This window comes from Castor canadensis, chromosome 16, assembly GCF_047511655.1.
Source record: "Castor canadensis chromosome 16, mCasCan1.hap1v2, whole genome shotgun sequence".
Classification (NCBI taxonomy): Eukaryota; Metazoa; Chordata; class Mammalia; order Rodentia; family Castoridae; genus Castor; species Castor canadensis.
The window spans coordinates 38,869,487-38,895,836 of NC_133401.1; the positions used below are offsets into that span (position 1 = coordinate 38,869,487).

General features: G+C 44.1%; 1 protein-coding gene and 1 long non-coding RNA gene across 2 annotated transcripts; one reads left to right on the plus strand and one right to left on the minus strand.

Annotated features, from left to right (window-relative positions):
- Positions 1-2,698: 2,698 nt before the first annotated feature.
- Positions 2,699-13,060, minus strand: Bod1 (biorientation of chromosomes in cell division 1). Its single transcript, XM_020183722.2, has 4 exons — positions 12,650-13,060; positions 8,581-8,705; positions 4,373-4,569; positions 2,699-3,461 (listed from the first exon to the last, which is right to left on the minus strand). Exons 1-3 carry the CDS (start codon positions 12,884-12,886, stop codon positions 4,374-4,376), a joined length of 558 nt encoding a protein of 185 aa, XP_020039311.1. The 5' UTR covers positions 12,887-13,060; the 3' UTR covers positions 2,699-3,461; position 4,373.
- A 40-nt stretch (positions 13,061-13,100) lies between these two features.
- LOC141418163 (uncharacterized) lies at positions 13,101-25,138 on the plus strand. Its single transcript, XR_012442875.1, has 3 exons — positions 13,101-13,241; positions 16,236-16,387; positions 18,464-25,138. It is a non-coding gene; the product is annotated as an uncharacterized lncRNA (long non-coding RNA).
- The last annotated feature ends 1,212 nt before the right edge of the window (positions 25,139-26,350 follow it).

Consider the following 26,350-nt stretch of genomic DNA (forward strand, 5'->3'; position numbering starts at 1 on the left):
GCAAAAATGGTTTTCAACACCCGCAAGAATCACTCAGCAGGCTTGTTGGGCCCAACCTTGTCTCTGAAGTCAGTGTGGGGAGGAGAGAAGCACATTTTTAACAAGTTCCAGGGTGACGCTGATGCTGCTGGCTGGGGAATCTATGTACAGAGGACCGCTATAACGGATATTAGTATTTATTCAGTTCAGTGCTAGTAAGTGGTACAGAATGCAAATGAATCCCCACCCCTAATTTAGAGGTAAACAAAGGCTAGGGTAACAAAAATAGCAAGGATGAAACATCTTTGAAATTTTGCTATAGAAGCCAGACCTCACTGAGCATACAGTTAAAACCGGTTCTAGACAGTGACGGGTTGGGAACGTTGGTAAAACATTAAGTTGGGAACTGGACACATGCTGGGTCTCCAGTATCAACTGCAGATGCTGCTCCAGCCAGAAGCGGGCTTCAGGATGGGACATGTTCCTCCCCTCTTTGACTTCCATCTTTCTCTTTTTTGCAGTACTGGAGATTGAACCCAAGGTTTCACGAATGCTTAGGAAGCACTCTACCACTTCAGCCACACTCCTAGCACTTTGGAGATAGTCTCACTTTGCCTGGATGGCCTCAAACTCTCAATCTTCCTTGCTTCCACTTCCTGAGTAGATAGGATTGCAGATGTGCATCACCAAGTCCACCCTGACTCCCATCCTAAATGAGGTTTTGATGTTTTTTTCAGTGCTGGCAATCTGCTCTAAAGTCAGCTCTGCGCCCCTCTGGGCTATGGCGGAAGGCAGTGGTTTTTTAAAATGTAGGAGAGAAGTCTGACTGGAGGACAGCAACAACTCACATCTTGTTTAGTAATGATCACAGCAAGGGTGCTAAGGGATGCAGTATTTCTGTGTCCGAGTCCTCCTCGGGGAGGAATTTTCTACTTACGTCATAACACATGACTTTCTAGTTTCCACACTACTAAACCAACACCCATAGCATGAGAACTCACAGGAGCGTGCAAATAGATTTGGCTGGTGACTTACTCCTGAGGAAATAGAAGCTGGCTTTCTTGTCCTGGTCTCTGTTAGTGCTGTCTGGCTTGACCAGCCCTCCAGCCAATTGCACATATATGTGGGAGGGTGGGGAATGCACATTACTTCCCTTTGGATTTGGCTCAACAGTGATGTGTCTACAGTCACTTCACTAATATTACTGAAAATGTTCTGCTTCTGAGCTCTCTGGCCTATGTGGGTCTTGTGGATATATCAAGACGACAAAAAGTAGGAACTCTGGTATCTTGGCATATTTAACACTGTGTGAAAGTAACGGTGCTTTCAGCTGGCCCAGCCTTCTTTAGTAATGGGAAAAGTGGAGACACTGGCAGACCAAAACCCATCTGCTTAAAAACACATAAAATGTAGTCAAATGAATGTTTGCAGGCAGTTTCTTCTGAGTTTTTTTTTTTTTTTTTTTTTTGCGGTACTGGGACTTGAACTCAGGATCTACACATTGAGCCACTCTACCAGCCCTTTTTTGTGTTAGGTATCTTTTGAGATAGGGTCTCGAACTGTTTGCCCAGGCTGGCTTCGAACTACGATCCTCCTGATCTCTGCCTCCTCAATAGCTAGGTTTACAGGCATGAGCCACCAGCACTTCACACCTCTTTCTTGTTGAATTGAGGTCAGTGTTGGACAAGCAAGATGCTGGGAGGGTTGACTGGAAATAGCTGTACACAGCAACCTCCCTCCTAGAGAGATGTCTCATGGGAAAGGAGCAACCGAGTTGTAGTCTTGAAGGTCTGTAATCTTGAAGACCTCAGTCTAAGCAGCTCTGCAAAAGTAGAACGGGTAGGCCGGCCACTCGTATTTACCTATCAGTAGAGTCGGAGAGCTTTGGTTGTGGAGTCCTGTAGCTAAAAAAGGCCAACAACGTGTTTCAGCTAGAAATGGAATTACATCCACCAGGAGATGGAAAAACAGACTATAGCTCAGATGTCATTGTTGTCTGCCATGATGGTATGGCTAGCTTGCTTTAAAATGAGGTCATGCTGCAAAAACAACTTGCTGAATTCTTGGCACAGCAGTCACCACTTAGGGGTATTTATACTAAATGTGGAAGTGGAACCTTCATTTTAACGTGGATTCAACTAAAGGGTTAAAGTTCATCAGATTAGGGCACGGGGTGCAGCACAACCGCAGAGCGTGAGCTCACTGATTCCCAGCACCACTCCCCGCCCCTCCGCTGAAAAAAACAAAACAAACAAAAAACCCAAACCCCAAGCCCTCAAAACAATAAACTAAGCACATCAGCAATATTCAATACAGACTCAATTACAATCCAAGGAATATTAGTCTGAAAAAATCTTTGATGTTGTCCAAGGCTCACTAGAAAGTGCAGTGGAGGCATACAGCATCAGCATCATCAGGAGAACTTGTGAGAAGGACAAACTCTTAGGCTCCAGCCCAGAACTTCTGAATCAGAACATACATCTTTCTAAGATCCTAGGTGATCCTTGCGCACACCGAAGTCTGAGAAATGCTGACAAAACATACTGCCCTCTGCTGATGACCAGTATCAGTAATAATTCCTGGGGGAAAGGCACTGCTTACAGGCCCCCCACCAACTAGCTGCATCTAACAGCTTGAGAGAGCAGTTCTGAGTTAGACCAGAGAGTCACAAGCAGGGGAAAAGGGGCTCCTTCACAGATTTAACGATTCACTTGAAGCCTCAGAGAAAAAGTAGTGCGATTTTATTATAAAATGCCATTTATTGATCCTTCAGTTTTCTAAAAAACACAAACATGAGAATAGAACAAACACATCCCAGACTCACTAGCCCTTGCAGGACAGAAAGCAGCCCTGGACAGGAAGCTACAGTGGTTTTAATACAATGTCAGAGTTCCCTCATTCTCTCTAAGGCTCCATGTTTTGTCACCTCTGAGAAGGGAAAGGAAACTGACTAGAAGACCCACATACAAGAAGGCCACAACTTTAAGGTTATCTGATGTTAACGGCGTGTACATTCCTGTTTGTAACTCAGACACAGTATCAAAAGCACTGTCAAGTACCTATTCCCACTGATCAAACTGTCCTTATTTTTGGAAATTACCTTTGGAACTGGTTAAGTTCTTTCAGTGTAGTTTCTGTTTATCCCAGAGCACGGACCATAAATCCACGTACAGTCATCACGTTCAAGTATAAATGTTTGTTTCAGGACAATCCCAGGTTGCTGTAGTGTCGATACTTCTGTAGTGTCTATTGGGTGTTACACCTGGACAGGCTGGGCCAAGTGGCAGTGCAACGAAGGGGCACACACGTGCAACTGTCCCATTACCAAATTTGCTCCTTGTTCAATATAAACACTGCCCTAAAGTCAAGGCCAAAATCCTGACATCAGTGGTGACCCTGGCTGGCCGAAGTACTCTTATGAAACAGGAATCCATTTCTTCACCAATAAATAAATGGAGCATTCGAAAGGCATCAGACATATTCTAAAAAGAAGATAATCATATCAAAATGCTACTTTTGATGAGAGACTACATTCACTTAATTGTATGTTCGTAAAAGAATTTACAATCAAATAGAGACTTAAAATGAATGTTTTACACTCCATAATGAACTCCAGGTCCCCTCCAGAGGTTAAAAAACAAAACAAAACAAAAACCTCACGCAAGTGCTACATGAACCCAATACTCTTGCATCATTCAGTCATGATGCTCAAAAGTCCCCCACCAACTCACTTCACTTACCAGATTTACTAAGAAAGCAGATATCTTAAAGAAAGATAGGGAGAGAATGCCAATGGCAGAACAAGGAGATAAGAGAATCCCCAGGAGTTGCCAACAATAGCTAGTTATATTCACTAATGCCTCCCCAAATCTGCACAAAGCATCCATTTGTGCATCTACAGCTGATTTTTAAAGTTAAATTCAATATACATTAAGTGCAAAAGGAGAACAGGAGAATCTCATGGTAATGGATAGTGGTAAAGCACAAGCCCTATAACCACGTGGAAATACAGCAGTGCTCTGTGCAGACTGAGTCCCACCCAGGACACCACTTGAGAACACACTGCTTGATTTTACATGAAATTGCAAACTCAGGTGAATTCATGTCCAGGGGAGAACCTCACTTAAGCAATTTTAGACAAGAAGACTCCCACCTGAATCTTCATCTTAGCTCTGGTGGGACAAAAAAATCACACTCATTGACACAGAAAAGTGCTACCAGTTAGTCCTTAGTGAGAAAAAAAAATGCACAGAAGGTGAAGCTCACCTGTAGCAAACAATTTTTTGAATGGATGTGAGTATGATCTCCAATTATGGCTCATACCTTTTCCATCAGTTTTATCCATCTATAGGCTAGAGATAAATGCTGCTGGAGAAAAGATGAGGTACCAGACCTTATGAAGCATCCTGGGATGGAGCTGGAGGATCCTGGCTTTCAGGCTCCAGAGGTGGTGCTGGCACAGCTTCTTTTTTCTGGGCTGCCAGGAACTCATGAATTGCTCGCTCTATCTGTGGCCTGAAGATATGGTTTAGTTTTGGATCCACCACCTGAGAAATAATCCTGTCCACTCCTGCTTCCAACATCCCTGACCTCGTGGAGACAAAACAGATCACTCTGTTAAGTTTGTGAGTAATCTTTAGCCCCAAAAAGCCCCACGTGCTATGTGAGAGCACAGTAAATGTCCACCTGGTACCCTGCTAGGGAGTTCCTTCAAAGGGCAATACACAGCCAGAAGCTACCTATCATTCATATTTTAGTCTCAACCTCTGCTACCTCAACCTTATACAAACAAACCACAGAAAACCAAGCAGACTGCTCCAAAAAAGAGCAAGTGATAACATGGCAAGAAAGAACCTGATGACGTGCAGAGGTGAAAACCTTAATCATTCTGTAAAAGCCAACAAGTCTTGGATTCGACTTCATTTTATTCCTTATTTATTCCCTTAGTAGCCAGAACACTGGTGACAATCTGGTTACTAATCCTTAATAGTACAACACAAACAATCAGGGTGGGAGTGTTTATATCATAAGCAACTCAACACTGCCTCCAACTACGGTTGTTACCTGTAACACATAGTAGGCAATTTGGAAGCAAACTGGTTCTAAGCTCCTACAGGTCTAAAAATACATCCCCAATCCTTTCTGAAGCAGAGCAAAAATTAGTCAGAATTTATCAATGTCTGATTCCAACAGTTGAGGTGGGATAATGAGGAAGATTATGGTGACAGGGTATATGGAATTTGAGGAGTGTGGAAAAGAGCTCATATGGGCTCACCCTAAGTGTTCCTCTCGAAGGCCTAAAGTATTCAAACAGTGCTACAAGTATGCAGAAAGGTTTTGCTCAGTCTCCTTTAGATCTTGAGCGTTCAGGCCATTCAAGTCCTTGCTTGTGTAAAAATAGATCCTTGAATGGGCAAAGAAAACGAGTGAGTGAATATACAGTGAAAAAAAAGATGAGAACCAGGCCTTGAACTAAGAAGGCTGCTGAGTGTGTCAAGTGCTTCCTGGATTCAGTGGTAACCAGAAGCTCAGTGACTGGAAGCCGAGGTGTAAATGCTGCCATTACGGGAGCATTTCAGGTAGACTTGATAGTGCTTCTGCCCTTAAAAGAGCAGCATTGTGAAACACAGTGAGGACAGCACCAGGCCTGAGGTCAGTTAGGAGGCAAAGTTGCTTTCCATTATCAGCCAGTACCTTTCTAGCTTTACCAAACCATGTCCGTAAGCACAGACTTTAATAGACATAAATACCTAATGTTATGGACTCAATACTTATGCCCCCTAAAATTCTATATAGAAATCTAATCCCCAACAGGACAGTATTTGGAAATGGGGCTTTTGGGAGGCAATTAGGTCACGAAGGTAGAGTCTACACAAATAGGAGTAGTTGTCCTTATAAAAGGGACCCCAGAAAGCTAGCTGGCTCCCTGGTCTGATTTCTCCAGAACTGTGAGAAATAAGTTCCTATTGTGAATAAGCCACCAAGTCCATGGCACTTTGTTAAAGCAGATCCAACTGACCAAGATACCTGATCAGGGAGAACAAAAGAGAGCACAGTTCATTTTCCTGGAAATTTCAAGTATCTGGAAAAAGCATCAAGCCTTGTCAGGAGCCTAAAACAGAAGATAAAATGAATACCTTGTGTTTAAAAGATTTGCTGGTCATCCTTCTGTTCACCAGTAGAGCCTGACCTGACTTCCAGTAGTCTTCTAGGTTGGGGCACTGAGTGACCATCTAGCAGCAGGCCAAGGCTCTGAGTACCTGCCCGGTACCACCTGGTGACAGCACTTAGGGTAAGAAGTCATTTCAAAACTGATAGTTTGCCCCAAATTCAAAGTATCAGCCAGAATCATGGAGAAGTGCTCCCTTATTAAAGCCAAATTCATGTTTTCAGGTTAAACGCCTAAATCTTAAAAAGAGGGAAAAAAATTACCCAGGCTTGTAAAACTGAAGAAAAACAAGGAAATGGTGACCATGAAAGTCAAGAAAAGGGAGGTCTGGCCAGGGTATTCTGGAGGGTGATGGAATGTTCTAGTTCTTAGCCTGGTGATGATTAGAGATGCCCTAGTTCTGCTGTACCTTTTGTTCTGCGCACTTTTCCTATGGAATTATGGAGAAAGTACCACACACATACCTCGAGGATGGCATCAGTGCGCATCATAGAAATTAAGAGATGACAGGCTTACTACTGTGGTACTTTCCAAATAGTCCAAAACATTTAGTGTTTTGATTTTTTTCTTAATATGCCGGCCAATGCTTTAGAAGGCAGGGCGAACACAAAATTAGTTAACTGGTTTTGTCAACTGTAACACAGGCTGTCTGTGAGAATTAGCGATAACATATGTAAGGACTGGACACATAACAAACGGCCACTAAATAAGGGGCGGCTATTGTCCCCTTCTTTCTGAAAGATCCCTGTGCCGCCAGTCCGCTCTCAGAGAAAGGGAAAGGCACAGGGTAATATCCCCAGAAAGACAAGATATCATGCTTCTTCCCTAACACTCAAAGAGCTTGCATAAATGTTAGCTTTGTTTAAAGGAGATTAAGAGTTCAGCAGCCACAAGCTATATTACGAATGTTAGCAAAATTCTTTTTCTATTTTTAAAAACTTTTAAATTCTGAAATCACTATAGATCTATAGGTAGTTGTAAAAAACAAATGTACCGGGAGGCCCACACACTCCTCACTCACCCCCACGTGATATTAGTGCCTTGTGTAACTACAGCATAGTATCAAAACCCAGGAAACTAACAAGGAGCAACTCAGATCTAACATAGATTTCAGTTATACCTGCATTCACTCATGTGTCTATATGGGGTATTTTTGTGAAACTTGTTTTGTGTTGCTACAAAAAAGTAATGATGCAGGCTTTATCTGGCTTATGATCCTGGTGGCAAGTAAGTCCAAACAGCATGGTGCCAGGGTCTGGTGCAGGACCTGGGACAGCATCACAATATGATGGACAAGTGGAAGGGGAAGTGGCTAGGTGAGAGGTTACACAGTGAGACTTGCTTTATAACAGTGGAATCCAGTCCTTGAGACCTGTGAGACAGCGCTATTCTGTTCTTAAAGGCATAGCCCCCATAAACTCAACACCTTCTACTAGGCCCCACCTTTTAGAAGTCCCATCACTTCAACACTCACCATACTAAGAAACAAATTTCTAGCACACACACCTATGGGGGACAAACCATATCCAAACCATAACATGACAGGAGTTGCTTCATGGAAGCACCACCATGATTAAGATACTTAATTATACTACCCAGAGCCCCTTGTGGTATCACTTCCATGTCATACTCCCCCTTCCTACTCCTGGCCATCACGAATTTGCTCTACATCTCTGTAACTGCTAGCTCATTAATGTTATAAATGGAATTATCCAACAGTTATCCTTATAAATGTTGGCTTTTTCTCACTCATAGTAATTTCCTAGTATTTCTATTTTTGGAGAGGCAGGCATTACAAGCGTTTAGATATTCAGGATAATTTAGTGGAGCAAGAAGTCCTGGGTATAAGTACTGGTGTTTAAAGCAGGTAAGAAAAAGTATATCTCAAAATGTCAGATTCCATAGCCCACTTCCATTACTGACACTGACAGGACACCTGGATGAGCTCTCTGCAGTGCCTTTATTAGCAAAGGCTCAGTTTCTTATCATGAAGGACAGTATCTTAAAATAATGTCTTCCTGAAGCAGCCACTACACTTTAGAGGTGGCCACAGAGGATTCAAATAATTTATAGAATTCACATTCACTTGTGAGAATAAAGATCAAGCTTCTTTGCCCAAGATCCAAACACCAGTATTTTGGTATAAAACTCACATCTGTGTTTGAATTGCACTGAAAAGGTCAAAGAACCAGGAACAAGCCTGCAAGAACTTCCACTGTACCCAGCAGAGATGTGCACACAGGAGGCCTCCCAAGCCCAGTAGACTAGCAAGGATTCCATGGAGAGCCTTGCTTCCTTCCACCTAGACTAGGAAGGCACAGTCTGCTGCATCCAGTGTAAAGTGCCACCAAGCTTGGCTACACAGTGAAGACTAGCTTTTGGATACCATACTTGTAATCACTGTCTTCCAGATGCTCTCAGTTCTTACTTACTGAACCACACTTTGCCTCAGACCATTTCGCAATTGATTCTTGTTCATTGTTGGATTCCATTCCTGTTTGTCCAGATGTGTTGAAACGAAATTATCCACTTTCTGCCTCAGGTTTTGGTAAGCTGGCTAAAATATTAAAAAGATAATGTCAGATGTTTTATACACCAGAATTGTGGAATTACATGATTTAGAGCAGTGCTTTTCATAAAAAATGTTTATTTTCTAATCTAAATTTACTTCCACCTGATTATGGAGATCACTGTGTAGCCGTTACCAGTGCCTGCCACCTGGCACAGCACAGGTGTTTAACTTGCAGGATACCTCCGAGGGAGGTCCTGATAGTATTCTCCTGCTCCCATTTTAGAGATCGAAATCGAAGGCTTAGAGTAAACAACCTGACAACATGGCTAACATGTGGCAAAGCCAAGGTTCGACTCAAGCTACTTCTGAATCAAGGACGGAGTTCCAGGCCAGGCTCCATCACTTACTAGCTGTCTGATTTTCAGCAAGTGCCCATCCTGAGTCACAATTATTTCCACTTGACAAACTGAAAGGCTCCTGCTCCACTTACCTCATGGACGTGTTCTCAGTAACAAACTCAGGAAAGCCCCTGCAGGAAACAAAAGGTCCCTCCAAACCTCAGCCTGATTCAAGAATAGACAAAGCTCACGAACACGGTGAAAGACTGTGGGGAAGCAATGTCGAGGCCCACAAAGGAGCACAAGAGGCGCTCAGATGTCTAGAGCCAACTATGTTCAAAACAAAATTAGAAAGTTGCTCAGTGAACACAAGAATGTATGTTCTGGGCCCCTAAGGCCTTCTGGAGCCATCAACTGCTCTTTTCCAAAGCAGGAGTGACTGTGGGCTGCTGGTGGGAAGGTCACCCCTCTTTCCCTCCTGCCATAGGCACAGAATCCTTTCTCACCCCACTGATGCTGAATATATCAATGGGGAACTCTGGCCAGTGGCAGGTTGGTGACAAGAGGCTTTGAATGTGATTGTGTTGTCTGGTTTGGCTCTGATGCTCTGCAGTCTCTATGTGAAGCCATCTGCCCCCACAGCCTAGGGCCTAAGATGGGCACAGGCCTATGTTAGCAGGCCTAACCTCAACCCACAGCCTGGACCCAAGCCCAGACAACCTGCAGTGTGAGCCCACAGCTGAGGCCAATCCAGATCAGCTGAACTTTGGTTGACCTGAAGCCTTTTCAGTGTGAGAACAAATACTTACTGCCAACCACTGAGCTGTGGTTTGTAATGCAGCATGATTGTGGCAAAGTTTGCTACAGTCAGGGAGATGGAACCAACAAAGGAACCAGTGGGACTCAACTCTATGAGTGAACTCTTCCAAAAGGCCAAGTGTAGACCCACAAAGAGGGAAAAGGAATTAATTCAGATTCTCATGTACTATCTGACTAGAAACTCCACAGAGGCAATGCAGATATTCTCTTGGATTTCCTGAACTGGAGCGGAAAGTCCCCCACTAGGGGAAGCTGTAGTATGTAATCAAGAGTTGACAGCAACCAGCCAGGTGTGATGGTGAATACCTGTAATCCCAGCTTGGCAGGCTGAGACAGTAGCATTGCAGGTATGAAGCCAACCTGAACTATATAGCAAGACTAGCTCAAAGAAAACCAAAACAAAAAGGAATAGTAGTAACCAAAAAGGATGACACCACTTTGCAGGAACAGAAGAACAGATGAAAGACAGCACCAGTGGAAAATCCCTGACCTCCTGGTAGTTTGCTCACTGAAATCGTCCTTGGATTCAGAGATACTCTCCAGTTGCCTAAAGGAGTTAGATTTGCACTTGTAACCATGAATCCTGATACTATAGCCTCTTCTCAAAATGATGAAGCAGTTCACTAAAAAAGAGAGGGACCTCACTGCTAAACCTTAACAAACACTGGCAATACAGAATAACCCCTTCAGTTCAAGAAGCCAAAGGGCCTGTTCACATCTAACTGTACTACCTACCTCTCCCTCTATTTACTCATACTGTGGATGTGCTGCAAAGTAAACCACAGACCTCCTCTGTTCACTTCCCTCCAAGTACTTCAGTAGTTGGTGAGGGCACAAGAATGTGCATTTCTAAGGAGTCCTTAGGTGATGCTGGTGCTGCTAATACAGGGACCACACCCTGCAAACCAGGGACAGAAGTCATCTCAGATCTGCTCTGCCTAAAAACACCCTGGCAACTACTTGAAAGAACAGCTAAGGAGGTTTAAGAGGGGAAGGCTCCAATGGCTTTCTCTAGAACAAACTTCTAGATGCTGTTTGTTTTTAAAGTCACATGTAGACTTTAAAAACAAAAAGAACTTGTGATAGCAAATTGAGACCATTCTGTTCTCAGAAAGGTGAAGCTGTCAATTCCTTTCTGAAAGAAAATGATGCATTTTGTTTCAAGTACAGCACTTGTGCCTGAGTTTTTCATCTTGGGGTTTAAGAGCAATGTACTGCTTACTGGGTATAAACCAGCTGGTTTAGGTGCCAGTTTTCTACCCTAAGTAGTTCTGAGGATGGGCCAGTGACACCTTAGTTTTGCACACAGCCTAGTACATTCTGAATGCCAGTAAGTGTTCAGTGAATTAACAGACGAGGACATCTATCTGTAAGGTTTGATTTTAAGCTCACAATCTTGTTATGAAGTCAGCAAAAGATTTCCAAAATAGGTTTAGAGAACAGAAATCACTACCCTGGGGGACCCAGTCTGTAATTGAGTCTCCTAATACAACCTTAGTCTTACTACTTTTTTTTTTTTAAATAGGGCCTCCTTAAGTTTGCAGGGGCTGGCCCTCAACTCTTGATCTTCCTGCCTCTGCCTCTCAAGAAGCTGGTATTACAGCTTTGCACCAGCATATCTTGCATAAAAGAAGTTTCAAAAAAGAAGAAAGCCAATGTTCCAACAACTACTGTACATCTGACACTTAACACACATTATTGCATTCAATCCACAACAATCTTGGCGAGTTAGTGTTAACAGTATTTAGCTGGGGGAATCCGCCTATGCATTACAATCAAAAGGCACCAAATTCCTTTTCATCAAACATGGGTTACCACACAGGGGTGCTGTATCTACACCTTTATCTTCATTTAACCTCGTACAAGCCTGCAAATCACAGAGATGGAGAAAAGGAACAAATGGCTATTAATATGCTGATGACTGCAGTCAAACCAGTCTCGGTTTAATGTGAGCTCCTTAAGGGTGAACAGTGAAACGGTGGAAATTCTAAAGCTCTCTTGCCTACTGTTCTTTCTCCACTGTTCTTAACATATTGAAGGTTTTTCCTGAGGGGCATGAAGGCGTTAAATTTTGAGAAAAACAGGGTACAGGCTCTAAAATCCATTTTTTTTTTTCATTTTTCTTTTATTATTCATATGTGCATACAAGGCTTGGTTCATTTCTCCCCCCTGCCCCCACCCCCTCCCTTACCACCCACTCCACCCCCTCCGGCTCCCACCCCTCAATACCCAGCAGAAACTATTTTGCCCTTATCTCTAATTTTGTTGTAGAGAGAGTATCAGCAATAATAGGAAGGAACAAGGGGTTTTGCTGGTTGAGATAAGGATAGCTATACAGGGCATTGACTCACATTGATTTCCTGTGCGTGGGTGTTACCTTCTAGGTTAATTCTTTTTGATCTAACCTTTTCTCTAGTTCCTGGTCCCCTTTTCCTATTGGCCTCAGTTGCTTTAAGGTATCTGCTTTAGTTTCTCTGCATTAAGGGCAACAAATGCTAGCTAGTTTTTTAGGTTCTTAACATATTGAAGGTTTTTCCTGAGGGGCATGAAGGCGTTAAATTTTGAGAAAAACAGGGTACAGGTTCTAAAATCCGTCTTAAACCCCCAAGTTCAAAGAAGCGACTGGGCTAAAATCACAGCTAAGAGTGAAGGGCTCGCGGAACGCACGTGCGCGCGAAAGCTCTGCACCGCCCCAAGCGGCGGAGCGCGTCACTGCAGGGACTCCTGAACTAGCTTTTTGTTACTCTTGTTACGGCTTTGGAGAAATCAAAGCTGCCACCTCGACCGCCTCTCGCCCAGCCCAGCAGCCCTCAGCCCAGGCGCCAAGGGTACCTTGGTGTCCACGTCGGCCAGGCAGTCCCGGCGGAAGCTGTCGAACAGGCCCCGGCTCTTGAGCTGCTCCACGATGAGAGCGATGAGCTGCGGATCGCCGGGAGGCAGCGAGGCCGGGTTGATGGGACCGCCGCTCCCGCCGGCCCCCGTTGCGCCGGTCGCTGTCCCCGCCGAAGACTGGCCTGCTCCGCCACCGCCCACTGCGCCCGTGCCCCCGCCGCCGCCACCGTCAGCCATGCCTGCGACCCGAGCCCGCGCGGGAACCCGAATACGACTTCTCCGATACAGAGAGGCTGAGTTATGCAGGGGTGGGGGAGAGCAGCACGGAGGCGGTGGTGGTGGTGGTGGTGGTGACGACGGGGGTGGCGGTGGTGGTGGTGGTGGTGGTGACGACGGGAGTGGCGGTGGCGGCGGCGGAGGAGGAGGCAAGTTTGAAGGCAGCGGAGGTGGTGGTGAAGGCGACTCGCTCGGATTCTGGCGCGATACTGATAGCGTCATCACGGGCCTTTGCATTATGGGATGGCTGGTTTCCTACAGCCATCTCCAGCGTTCTTATAGGCAGAGAGCTGGCCGGCGGAAACTACGATTCCCGGTAGGTACCGGGGTTCATTCGCGTGAGTTCGCGGGGCACCGTGGGAATTGTAGGCTCAGGTCTTCGTGATCGCTGCAAACTGGCTGGCTTTCCTGCCGGGTCATTGCAGCCCTCCCACTACACCAGAACATACTGATTATAAGTGCCTGATTATAAGAATCATCTGCAGAACTGATTAAAAGCATAAGTTATCAGACTTATCCAATAAGAACTGATTCAGTATTTCTGGCTGGATGCCTGGGAATCTGTGCTTTTGACACGCATTCCCGCGTCCTCTTGAATGATATGTTCTGATAAAATTGGAGAATAGTGCGCTTGTTATATTTCTATTAAAAATGTTGTGCCTGCCCATTTGATTTAACAGCAATGCATACTCACTTTAGAAAAATCAGAAAATAACACTAAAGTGCGAAGAAGAAAATAAAAGTTGCCATTAAGTTTCCCAGGTGTGTGAATTTTCTTGGAAATATTAAATATTGTCATTGTTATTACTAAATATTGAGTAACTGGGATATGTCAGGAGTGATCTGTACTTTACACACACTGCTTTACAACGCTATAAAAGCGGGTCCTACTATTTCTTTTTACAGATGCAGAAATGGAGTTTGAAGAGCTTGTTACCAAATTATTTAACTAGAGGCACAAGAGTAGGATTTGAGCCCAGGTTTCTTGAGTTAACCCAGGTTAATCTAAGGCATACTGCTTCTTGAGAGCTACCTGGCAATTATACAATAGGTAAAACTATATCCTGACTTTTTATAGTGACATCTCACCATTGGATCCCCATAGTTGCCAACACCATCCTCTCTTCTTTCCTTTTTTTTTTTTTTTTGCCCATCAGCTCAATTCCTGCCTCCAACTCTGACAATTATGCCTGCTATTGTTACAGGAGCCATGGAGGGGATGTAAATAATAAATTCTGCAGTATCCCTGGCTCCTGGGAATATGCAGAACAGGCAGAGATTCAGGATGCTCACTACTCCATTTACTACTCAAGAGAGTTCAAATTAGCCTTCAAAATAAATCACCAGGTGTTAGATTATACTCCTTCATTCATCAACTCAATCATTATCAATGGTTAAATTATGAAAAACATTCTTAACAGATCACTATCCTTGAGTTACCTAAGGGCTATTCCTACTAGTTGATCCAACACTGAGTGCTCACCTTTAGTCCCAAGGGAAGCCCAATTCAGGGTACTTCAGCCCCAGGTTCATTTCAAGTTCCCTGGTCCTTTTGGCCAACCACTTCATTTTTGCCACACCTTACTTTTTTCCTCAGAGAACACTTTTCTGCCCTCCCCCAGACCCAATTCAGTTTTGTCTCATTTTTGAACTTGATTCTTGTAGCAATTATTATAAGAGACAGTGAATAATTTAGAGGCTAATTGGATCCTGTTTCCCCTCCACAGTTTAAATTTCAGAGCAGAACCACAATGTCTTCATCACTGTGTCTTCTGCCCTTAGCAAATACCTAGCTCAAAGTGAAGGCAAAAGTTCCTGTTTGTTTTCTGTAGCTGTGGGATAAGGTCAGAAAGTGTGTGTGTGTGGGGGGTGGCAGTCATTATTAGTCACAGTCTCAGAAAAGAAAGACGTGCTATAGCAGGAAATGCTGGATTAGTCTTGTGAACTGTTGGGTAAGTGTTCACGGAGACTGACGGTTCACACTGTGGCATTCCCGCTGTCTGTCATGGGGTCCTTGTGCCCTGGTTGCTGGACTTTAGAAGACGCTGCACTTGGTACCCTGTAACCATTACCTTGCCTCTGGAACTGATATAAATGGGCTGTGTTGGGGGGAGGGGCAGTGAAGAATCAGATACAGGTTTGTTATTAACCCAAGGTCTCTTCCCTGCAAGAGATACGTAGTACACAATAATGGTCACCAGGAGGCGCGATTGCTGTATTAATCCATAACATTTGGAAATGTGCAGAGTATTGTTTTAATTTTGGCTCAGGTAGTAATCTAGATTTGTGGTGTCCTTTAGGAAACAAATCATTATTGAGTCTCAGTGTTAAAACTTATCTGTGACATGTTGAATTTACACATATTAAGTGTTGGAATATTTTATGTCAAAAGCTTCACAAAAAGGTGAGACTGCTACAAGTCCAAATCTATACCTTGCTGAAACAGGAAAAGGAACGAGGTCTATGGTTTGCCAAGAGAGATATGAAACGTACACAAATGGATGTGTTTTTACAACAGATGGCACTGGGTTGGGTCCTGTTACTTTGTTGAAGATGTGTTCTTGGGAAAGCTGAATTTCCCCTCAGAGCCAGTTTCTCTAGGGTGGTGGAGAGGATTAAGCCCAGTGATGGCAATCCATTTTAGCATAATTCCTTGCAAATGCTTGGCAACATAAAACTATCATGAATTTACTCCTGGGAAAGGAGGTAATTTGATTACTCTCCAGTGCCTCCACTAGCCACTAAATTCCACGAAGGCGGTGTTTGTCCACTGCATTCAGCATTGCATCCTCAACCCCTGAAAGAGCGCCTGGCACATGGGCTCTAGATAAATCTGCAATGAAGGAGTGAAAACAAGATCAAAGGGTGAACTGGAAATTTGTCTTCAAAGATAAATCCATTTAAGACTTTTGATACTGCCCTGAACAAAAATTCAGAATACAGTCAATATCAGAGTCATGGTGGCTAAGGGGTCAGGACTGGGTACAAGCCAAAGGTGAAGATGGGTTGGTTTGTGGGTTGCCTTAGGTTGTTCCAACCTTCTCATCTTAGACCTGGTCCTTAAGCAAGAACATTCCAGAGCCTAAGACTGAGCCCAGGACTGTATTCAGATGCCGTATCCTCATGGGCTAGACCAGTTATTGGTCCTTATTCTTCACATGGTGGTTCTATTTCTTCTTGCCTCCACATAGTCACAGAAGACCAGACAGCTGTTCGTTTCTTAATTAACAGCATCAGAGTTTTTTGAGATTGTCTGCACCATCTGATCTTTGCTTCTTTCTTATGTTCATTTCTTTCTGATCTTTTCCAGCATCTCTTATGACAGACTGGATTCAAATACACAGTAGGAAAAGATGGCTTTCAGATTCCTTAGGGCCAGTTGACTCTACTACCACCCCTCCTTCCAAAGCTGCATCTTGATAAGATTTCAGGCCACTGTGTTTTAACACATTGGCAGTTCAGGTTGGTATTATTAGGGGATGTCTAGTGAAAAAGGAAACATGGGGGGAAAAAAAGAAGTTTGGAATCTGATTTGAGTTTGGATCTAGCCCCTCTGTTTATCTAAAGCAATCCACTAAGCAGCCTGAACTTTGGTTTGCTGGTTTGTAAAATGGGAATAATAATGCTTACCTTGCAGGGTTGTCATGAATATTTATACAGAATATATATTTAGAGCCAGGTGGTGCATGCCTGTAATCCTAGTTATTCAGGAAGCAGAGATCAGGAGGATCACAGTTCAAAGCCAGCCCTGGGCAAACAGTCTGCAAGACCCTATCTTGAAAAAACCCATCACAAAAAAGGACTGGTGGAGTGGCTGAAGTGGTAGAGCACTCGCCTAGAAAGTGTGAGGTCCTGAGTTCAAGCCCCAGTACTACAAATATGTGTGTGTGTGTATTCTGCATATATATATATATGCAGAAAAAAAATATATATATTTTTTTAGAACCTGGCCCTCAGTAGGCCTTTGGTACCTAATAGCTAATAATACAGCAACCTACTGTATTCTGTTGTAGTCAGATGGGCAGAAGTCTTGGGTAGGTTTATGGCATCTAGGAATTAACACTAATAAATATATTACTTTGATAGTTTCAAACTCCTGATGTAAAGAATCACTCAGTCAGTTCTCAAATGGGTGATCTCCAAGAGATGAAGTTCACAGCCAAGCTTTGCATGCTATCACCACTAAGGCCTGGATGTGACCGCTATCTTTTCCTTCACGCTTCCAACACACCTCACATCTCATTCTCCAGTGAGATTCCTTAGGCTTCCAGGTACTTCTGGTTGCCTTCCCAAGATCCCCACCATCTTGACAAATAGGACCCAATTTTGTGTGGCACCACAGTGTGCCCTGTTAAAGTAACACTTGCTGGATTCTCTTGCTGCTGGGGGGACTATAAGTCCCAGTTCTGGGCAAGGAGACATAAACTGAGGGTTTGGGGAGAAGCTTTTCCCTGCTGATAGAAGCAGCACCGACCGTGCTGTAGCATCCCTTCCTCTTTCTGCATGGAGGTTACCCCAATACTTGGAGTAACCAAGGGTTACTTGGGGTCATGTAACTAGATCTGGCTGATGAATTGTGATCAGAAATAATTTATGTCACTTCTAGGCATAACAAGATACTCCTGTAGAGCTCTCTTTCTATCTGCTATGTTGAGATAGTGGGTGGTCTATCTTCTTGGGCCCCAGAGTAAACAGACATGCAGCAGAGACACCAGCTAACCAGTTTGGACATGTTCTTTGAGTAAGAAAGATACAACATCCTAATGATGTGACATTTTTTTTTAAGCCACTGAGATTTTGGAGTTCTTTGTTCCTGCAGCATGAGTTAGCCTTTCTTGACTGATGGACCCCTGACTACTTTCTTCCACTAAATCCATCATTTGTGGAATGACCAAACATAAAAGCTAATGAGTGAATGACTGAAGGAGTGAATTTGAAGGAATCAAGTTCCTTTTTTTTTTTATTAGATTATAGTTAGATAGGGAGTCACTATAGATAATGATAATGTAGTGTACATTTCAAAAAGCTAGAAGAAGGGATTTTGTTTTCATTGTGAAGAAATGATGAATGTCAGAGGAGATAGATATGTTTAGCATAATTTGAACATTACTCAAAGTATATGTGTATCAAAACATCACAGACTACCATATAAATCTGTAAAATTTTTATGTTTTTATGTATCAGTTAAAATAAATTTAAATTAAAAAATTCCTTCTGAGCCTCTTCCTTTCATATCTTTTCTAGGAATGATTATAAATCAACCTAATTTATTATGTGTGGTTTTTTAGACAGGTTAGATCACTCCCACTCCAATATTGGTGTTCATCAAAATTCCCTGAGGACATCATTAAAAATATAGATGCTTACTTCCTATAGTTTGGATATGAATGTTTCCCATAGGCCCATGTGTTGAAGGCTTGATCCTATTGAGAGGTGGTGGAAGATTTAGGAGGTGAGGCCTAGTGGGAGGAAGTTAGGTCATTGAGGACATGTATATCAGGACCCTGACCTTTCCTTCTTCCTCTCTTTGCTTCCCAGCCACCATGCGGTGAACAGCTGTTTTCCATCATGTGCTGCCGCTATGATGTGCTGGGCTGCCACAGGCCCAAAGCAACAGGACCAAGCAATCATGGACTGAAACCTCTGAGTCTGTGAGCCAGGATAGACCTTTCCTTCTTTAAGTTGATGACCTCCACTATTTTGTCACAGCAACAGAAACCTGATTAACACATCAGTCATCTCCCCAAACTGCAAGTGGGTCATGGGCATCTGCATTTAAAAAAATAAGTTTTCTACAGGATTCTGATGACGGGCCAGGGTTGGGAGCTGTTGTTACTCTGGACAGAATTTTGAGACGCTGTCAACAGGCCAGAAAGGGTGAGTTTTGAAGCAACTGGATTTTTTTCTGAATCCTCTCTTCAACGCCTACTCCTACCCTCCATGTTTGTTTTTGCTTCTGCCTACAAGCAATTCCTTTTGGTGGAGAGTCCCTTGAACATAAAGGGTAAGCTCTATGGCCTTTTGTCCATGATGTCTGCTCACTCTCCTTGCCTCTTGTCTGTAAAAAGAAGGGAGTTGAAAAGGCAGCCAGAGAGCATTCTATGAGATGTCAACATTTAACAGTTCAACAACCCTCCTACAAACACACTCAACACAGTGTGATGCATGGTTGTGCTTCTAATTAATGTATACAGTACATCTAAATTACTAAGTGTGCTGTGTGGCCAGTGGGGTGATGGTGGCCAAAGCTAAGATGGGCAGATGTCTTTCTTGTGCTTCTGCAGCAGTGTACTTAGCCTTATTTGGAGGGAATATTTAACTCTGAGTGCTCTGGACCGTGAGGCCAAGATGAACGGTTCTCCTCTCACCCCACCATACCCCTCTCCACTCACCGCCTACATCATGCTGGGTCCAGGACAAGCATAGAGTAGTCTGACCCTGGGTGTCCAGGTGTGGCACTGGTGTGGTTGGCTGAAGTTCAGATGCCCTGTCGGAGGCAAGTGGAGCATGTGAGCAGAGGGGAGCCCCTTCCATTTCTAGGGGAGAGTCATCTCCAGCATACACTGGAGAATTATGGAATCCCAGTTAAAATCCTAGAGAATCTTGGGAGAAGAGGCAGAACAGCTGTCGTCCCAGCAGGGGAAGGGAAGTCATATTGATTGGGTGTCTACGTCACACCTGATCCTGCTGAGGCTTCTTACCCCAATACCTGTGGTTAGGACACTGACTCCACAAGACAGACTGAGGGTATTCCCATTTTATATATAGGAAGAGTGAGGAAGTCTCTAGCTTAGTATCAGGCCTATTTGATGCCTACAATCTGGGATAATGTATTGGGAAGACTGTGGCCTTTGGAGATAGACTTGGAGTAGGATCCTGGCCCCTCACCACATGGCTGTTCATTAGTGGGTCATCTCCTCCTCCCACAGGTCACTCTTGTGTATGACAAGGATAGTAGCAGAACCTATGTCATAGGGATTCCATGAGAACTGTATGAGACGGTGCCTGGCATGTGCTAAGTTCTTGGTCTGTCTGTGCAACTTTGACTCTTCTAGAGAGAGGATGGGCTAAACTGGTTACTGATCAGGAAGGGGGCTGTATATGGGATGGGGGAGGTACAAGCCTGCACGTTTTATTGCTCCTGAGTTCAGGAGGTTTTCTCAAGACATGGGCCGTTGGTCCAGTCACCCTGTCCCATTCCATGACAGTGTGCTGCATCACTGCCTCACGTCCTTGTGCCTGCTCTGTTGGTATTCCAGGCCATGCTGGGACATTCATGTCCCTCTGGATCAAGGCAAAGGGCCCAATGGGGAGTGACTATGTCCTATCATCACCCTGAGACAACTGATGCAAGAAGGTTCTGGAATATATCCACGGGCTTACACAGGAAGGAATTGCTGGGCCTACCTGGCTCCTTTCATTGTCTTCTCTGATCAAGCCTATGATGGAGACTTTTGGTGTGGATCCAGGCAGTAGGTTTGATTCTCTGCAGAGCTGGTTGATGCCCTGGGCAAGGCACTTGACATTTTTGATATCAGCTTCCCCACTGGAAAAACAGAAAGGATAAATATAGTACTTCCTGGAATTTTTGTAAATAAATTAAATACTGTACATAGATTACAATAGACACTTTCTACCATGGAGCAAGAGATCAGGCTTCCGAGCCTCCTAAATACATGACCTTGACTCTGGCCAATGGAGATCATTCTGACATCTGGCGGACATGTGAAAAAGCACCATGCTGATAGGCAGCAGTGGTCAGTCAGCACTCAGAGGGGGCAGGGTGGACTCCTGCGGAGGTATGTGATGTCTGTGTAGGCAACTTGGAGGCACCTTCAGTGGTATCCATCTTGGCATTGGGGCAGTGACATTTCCATGAGGTGTCCAGTGGTATGTATGGTCAGGGATCTGTCCATATAGTTTTGAAACCTGGATTTCTGACTCTCCCAGAGATTCTGAGAGCCACCTCATTCTGTCCTACATAACTGCACTGCTTAAAGTAACCAGAATTAATTTCTGGTGAGACTGAGCTTACTTGACTAAGTAAATAGAGAAGGAAGTGGCTTAGCATGCTGGGCAGAGGGTAAAGTTTGAGCAGAAGCTCAGAGGCTTGGTGGGCATTCATGTATTCTGAAGAGTGTGTCAGAGCTGTGTGGGTTGTAGGACATGTATTTGGGTGAGCTTGAGGAAGTAGGTTGGGACCTCTACAGCTGTTTCAGAGGTTGAACTTGATCTTCGGATGGACTTGGAGGCTTTTAGATTGGGCGAAAAAAAAAAAGTGACATTAGTTACAAAATTGACAGCATTTCTCTGGGACAGCCATTAAGTAGAATTAGACCAGGTGGAGGCAAGGAGATCAGTGAGGGGGATGAGCTCATGGAGGCAGGAATTGACTAGGGTGTCCCTGTCTCTTGAAATCAAGTTAAGACTGCTCCCTCCCTCCCCAACCTACTGCTCCCAGTGGCTATCCTAACCCAGCCCAACATTGCCACTGTTTCTGATAATTCTCCATGATCACCTCTGCTTTGGAAATCCTGCCTCTGCTGCATTCACCTTGCCTCTTATCTTCAGGTGAAACTCAGCACCTTGATCCTTTCGTATTGACTAAAGTTCTTTGGGTATCAGAAGAGGGACTGGCATTTCAGCAACATTAAAAACCACTGTCACCTTTCATCTTCTTAGGATCCCTTCCTGAGGATTTGCCATCAGTCATTTCTCCTCTGGAGTGCATCAGCTCCATTTAGCTCACTTAGTACCCCTTCTTGCCTCCCCTGTTCCTGTCTCCTTCTCACTGCCACCCTCAAGTTTTCCCCATGGAATGCAAAATTCTCTTCATGGTAATGCACAGCAGGTCATGCCTCTCAAACTCCTTCCAAACTGAACTCCAGGGCCACTCTGCATCTCCAGACCCATAAAGGAGAGTCATCCTTTAACAATGAAAGCAGGAAGTCATCCTCCTATGAGGACAGGATGGTTAACACTTGTTTTTCTGCCTGTATTATAATGACTGCAAATCGCAAGCTGTGGCTTACAAAAGACAAAAGTTTGTCTCTGTCATGTTAAAGTCTAGAGAAAGGCAGTTCTAGTTTGACAGGGCAGTTCTATGACCCTCAGATCCCTTCTCAGCTCTTTGCCATCCTTATGGCATGATCCAAGATGGCTGCCTAGGCATCCTGGCCAAAGGCAGTCTGGGAAATGTAGTTTTTGAGCTTTTTGATACAGCCTCCTGTTAGAAATTGAGGTTCATATTAATAAGGACTAAGTGGCAAATGTCCATTAGGAGGAAATAAGTGGTCTGTGCTGTATCTATGAAATCCACTAATCTCAGAAATCACAGCTAAACTCTTTTCTAGATTAGGAGTCAATAGAAGCTTTGGCATTTAGTCTTTTGTTCATTGGGCAAGATGTTAATAGTTGTACTCCTTTTAAAAGTATCAACAAAACTTTTGGAAAAGCTGTAGGGTCAGGCAGGACATGGGGGTGTGAGGCCTCTTAGAGGACAGACAGATCCTTGCTCAAGTGTCTCATTCCCCCGCATCTTTCCCAGTGTCTTAGTCCCTGGTCTGTCACTAAAACAAAATACCAAGACCAGGTAATCTATAATGAATAGAAATTTATTTGATTCACAGTTCTGGAGGCTGGGAAATCCAAGTTCATGGCCCCAGCATCTGCTCATCGTCTGGTGAGTGCTCATGCTGCATCCCAACATGGCAGAGGTCATCACCTGGGGAGACAGAGCAAGTGTGTTAATTCCAATCTCTTTTCCTCTTCTTCTAATGTCACAAATGTCCACATGGGAGTCCTCCCCTCAGGAGCTCATTCAACCGTCATCACTTCCCAAAGGCACTACCTCCAAATAATGTATGAATTTGGGAATTAAGTTTCCAACACACAACCTTGGGGACACATTCAAACCATAGCACCTAGGACTCACTTGGCCTTGTATCTCAATGTAGCTGAAAGTGGGTCCAAGAGAACTGGGATACTCCAGACATCCTAGCCTCTGCTGCCCATCAGTCAGTTGTAAGCAGAGAAAACCTGGGGCCAATGCCTGTCTTTCTGGGGACACAGTGCACAGTGAAGGAGGCCACAGGCAAGAACAAAACTGCCTGCTGGAGCTCAAGAAGCTGGGCTCAGACCCTGGCTCTGATCACTCCTGGCCCTAACAAGGCTTCACTGGTTGGCTCTGCTTTGGACACCTGCCACAGCCATGTGAAGTTTGGGTGAAGCATCTTCTGTGACCACGCTCCAAAGTTGGGGTTTCCCCAGACCCCAGGTGCCACTAGAGGAGCGCATAGGTCCCAATAGCTCTGCCAGGAGTGAAACTCAGCTTGCTTGTCTGAACTCCAGTGCCTTTTCTTCTTCCTCTTGCTAGGTGGGCTTTGGTTGGCAGGTTCCAAGTAGTGCACCAAGGCCGGATTAATATGACTCACCACACGGTCCCAGCTGTCTTCCTTCAGGACCCAAGACAGGAGGGGGCACTGGCTCACCCCAAGGCAGGACCATGTGACTATTTCTGGCCAAGTGATGTATGTCACTTCTGAGGAAGACACTTTAATTGTTGTTCCAGATCTCTCTCCCTCTGTCATGATGGTGGGCACTACTTGACATGGGGGTGCTCCATCAGTCTGAGTTTCTGAGTCCTCAGCTGACCCTTGATAGACAAGCAGCATGAACAAGAAATAACTCCTAGGTAGTTTTAAATCACTGGGATTTAGGACTTTTTTGTTGTTGTTATTGCAGCATTACTTAACCTAACCTGATTGATACACATATATTTGTCACCAATTTGGTTGCCTGGCATCATCACACTTCCTATTTTGGGGGAATTCCTTACCCACCTTTTGAGGTTTGTCATGAGGCAGAGCCTTCCTATAAAGGGTAAAAATGCCAGATACCCACTTTCTCAGCCTCCTCTCCAGCTCAGGTACATGTCGAGGCCAGCAGAGATGGTGCTGTGGCTGCAGCCCTGCAGTACCAGCTGTGTTTGTAGCAGTTGTGCAATGGCATTGCTGAGGTGGGTGTGTGGAGAGTTTTGGCTGAGATTCTGGCTGTGTGAACTTCCTTTTTTTCTTGCCTACTTCCTAAGTCTAGCTCTCCAGCCTTTCTGTCTATTCTGTGCATTCTCCTGTATCCTTTCAATAAATTCCCTTTCTCGCTAAATCATCCAGAATCCATTTATATTACTAGCAACTAAGAGCAGTAGATGTCAGTCAATTAGAGGTCAGGGTGAGGGTGCATGGAGGCGGGAATGGAAGGAAGGACCCAGCAAGGAGTGCCTAACTCCCTCAGCCTCTCCTGGGCTTGCTTCTCCAGCAGAAACCCCATGTCTCTGAGTTTAGTGCAGGCAAACAGTGCTGAGCAGTGAGTTTCTGGTCAGAAGTGCATATGAATGTCACTTGTCTTATCTGTAGAATGGGGCAAGTAAATCCACCCATACCACTTACAAGGTGGATGTGAGGAATATTTGAAAGAGAATGTATTTGAGAGATTTCTGGGAACCATAAAATAAAGCCCAAGTACAAGTTTACTATGTTATTATACAGCAGTCCTTCTATCTGTGGGGGCCACACTCCAAGACCCTCAGCAGATGTCTGAAATTCTTTTACTGTAGCTTTTAGCAACCTCAGGATGTAATCTCGTTCTTTCCTTATTAAACTGAGAACTTTCACCATCTCACTTAAATGAAACATTCTAGGTCTTCTTTTGTCACATCTGAATTGCCAGCTCCTTACTCTCCTTAATTTATTAAGTAAAATAAGGGTTACTTGAACACAGCACTGTGATACTGTAATAGTAAATCTGATAACTGAGACGGCTACTAGGTGACTAATGGGTGGGTAGGATATACAACATGGATGCACTGCACAAAGGGATAATCATCTCAGACAGGACAGTACAGGACATTTCATTATGCTATACTCAGAACAACATGCAACTTAATACTTTGTATTGTTCATTTTCTGCAATTTTCCATTTAATATTTTCAGATTGTAGTTGACTGTGGGTTACTGAAATGGTGGGATGTGAAATTGTAACACTGTATAATAACTTGCACATGTATATGCAGTTGGAAAATCTTGGTTGGCAGGATAGGGTAAACTGGAACCTACACCATCCTATCATTTACCTCTTTGAAAGTCACAGTCCTCTTATTTTTTTATCTTTCTCTTTTATTCCCACATATCTTTCACTTTAATCTCTGAGATTATTTTATTAATAAATTATACATAAGTCTTTTTATAAATTTTTTTATTAAGATGCATTTGTTATATGGGGGATTCATTGTGACAATTCCGATTAAGCTTACATTGTACATTGGTCAGATTGCCCCCATCTTCCCTTCCCCTCAACCCCTCCCAACCCCACTTAAAACAATTGTGAGAGGTTTCTTTGTTCTATTTCATGTAAGTACATGAAGTCATCAACTGTACATACCCTCACCTTAATCTCCTTCATTCACCCTTCCCCCTGCCACAAGTATCCTCCCAAACACACACTATACCTATTTTCCAGTCCTGTCTTCCATTATTAATATTTAAGTTTACGGTCTTCTTAGTTCAGACCCATCTGCTCAAGAGACCAGAAATCCCAGCCTTGAGGCAATAAAAAGATTCCTGGTAGACTTGGTAGAAGCAGAGAAACAGAGAGGTGGGAAAAGGATACTAGAGACTGTTTTTATTTAACTCTCTCAGTTACAAAGTTCAGACAAGGTGAGCCACTAATCTGCAGTCACCCAGCAAGTCTGTGGCTGAGCATGGGGCTGGAATGGCCATCTTTCCATCCTGACACCTGGCTTTAATCTGGTGGTAGCACTGTGCTATAATCCAAGTTTGCAAAAATGCACAGAAAACCGGACAACTCTCCCTCAGATCCACGCTCCACCCCCCATACCCATAACGACCTATGACCAACAGACCTTCACTCCTTCCTGGAGAAAGATCATGAGGAGGCCCATTCTCTTTTTTCTTTCTCAGCCATCTAAAACACTTTATTGAGGAAGGGTGAAAAATTTCTGAATTGATCTTTTTAAATTAACACGGATCTGAACCAAAGAAATTTGGAAGCTGAGAACTTTCTCATCCCGGTGGCTGCCAACACCCTACCCCCAGCTGAAGCGCTCCCTTGTTCTCGCCTGCTCTGCCCCAGATTCATGGGCTGCTTTCTGAATCGTTGGCAGTTTTCTCCGCACTGTCCTGACAACCCTCGGCCATGAAATTAAAAAGCTAGTTACCGAATCTACAAAGCTAACGGCTCTCTCCTTGCCAGCCATGCAACAGAGAAGTCTGGAAGGGGGAGCCTCCGCTTCGCTTGCAGTGGGCTGAAATGAAAAGACCTCTTTTCTTCTTAGCTAAGAGATCTTTAGCAAGTTGTAACCTCCCCAAGTCTGCCTCCTTATCTATAAGGAGGTGAGCCCTTAGAGAG

Coding starts and splice junctions, on each gene's coding strand:
- Bod1 (XM_020183722.2), bottom strand. CDS start 12,886: ATGGCTGACGGTGGCGGCGGCGGGGGCACGGGCGCAGTGGGCGGTGGC. Junction 8,706..12,649: donor TGGCCGACGTGGACACCAAG/GTACCCTTGGCG, acceptor TTAATATTTTAG/CCAGCTTACCAAAACCTGAG. Junction 4,570..8,580: donor CTGAGGCAAAGTGTGGTTCA/GTAAGTAAGAAC, acceptor TGTCTCCACGAG/GTCAGGGATGTTGGAAGCAG.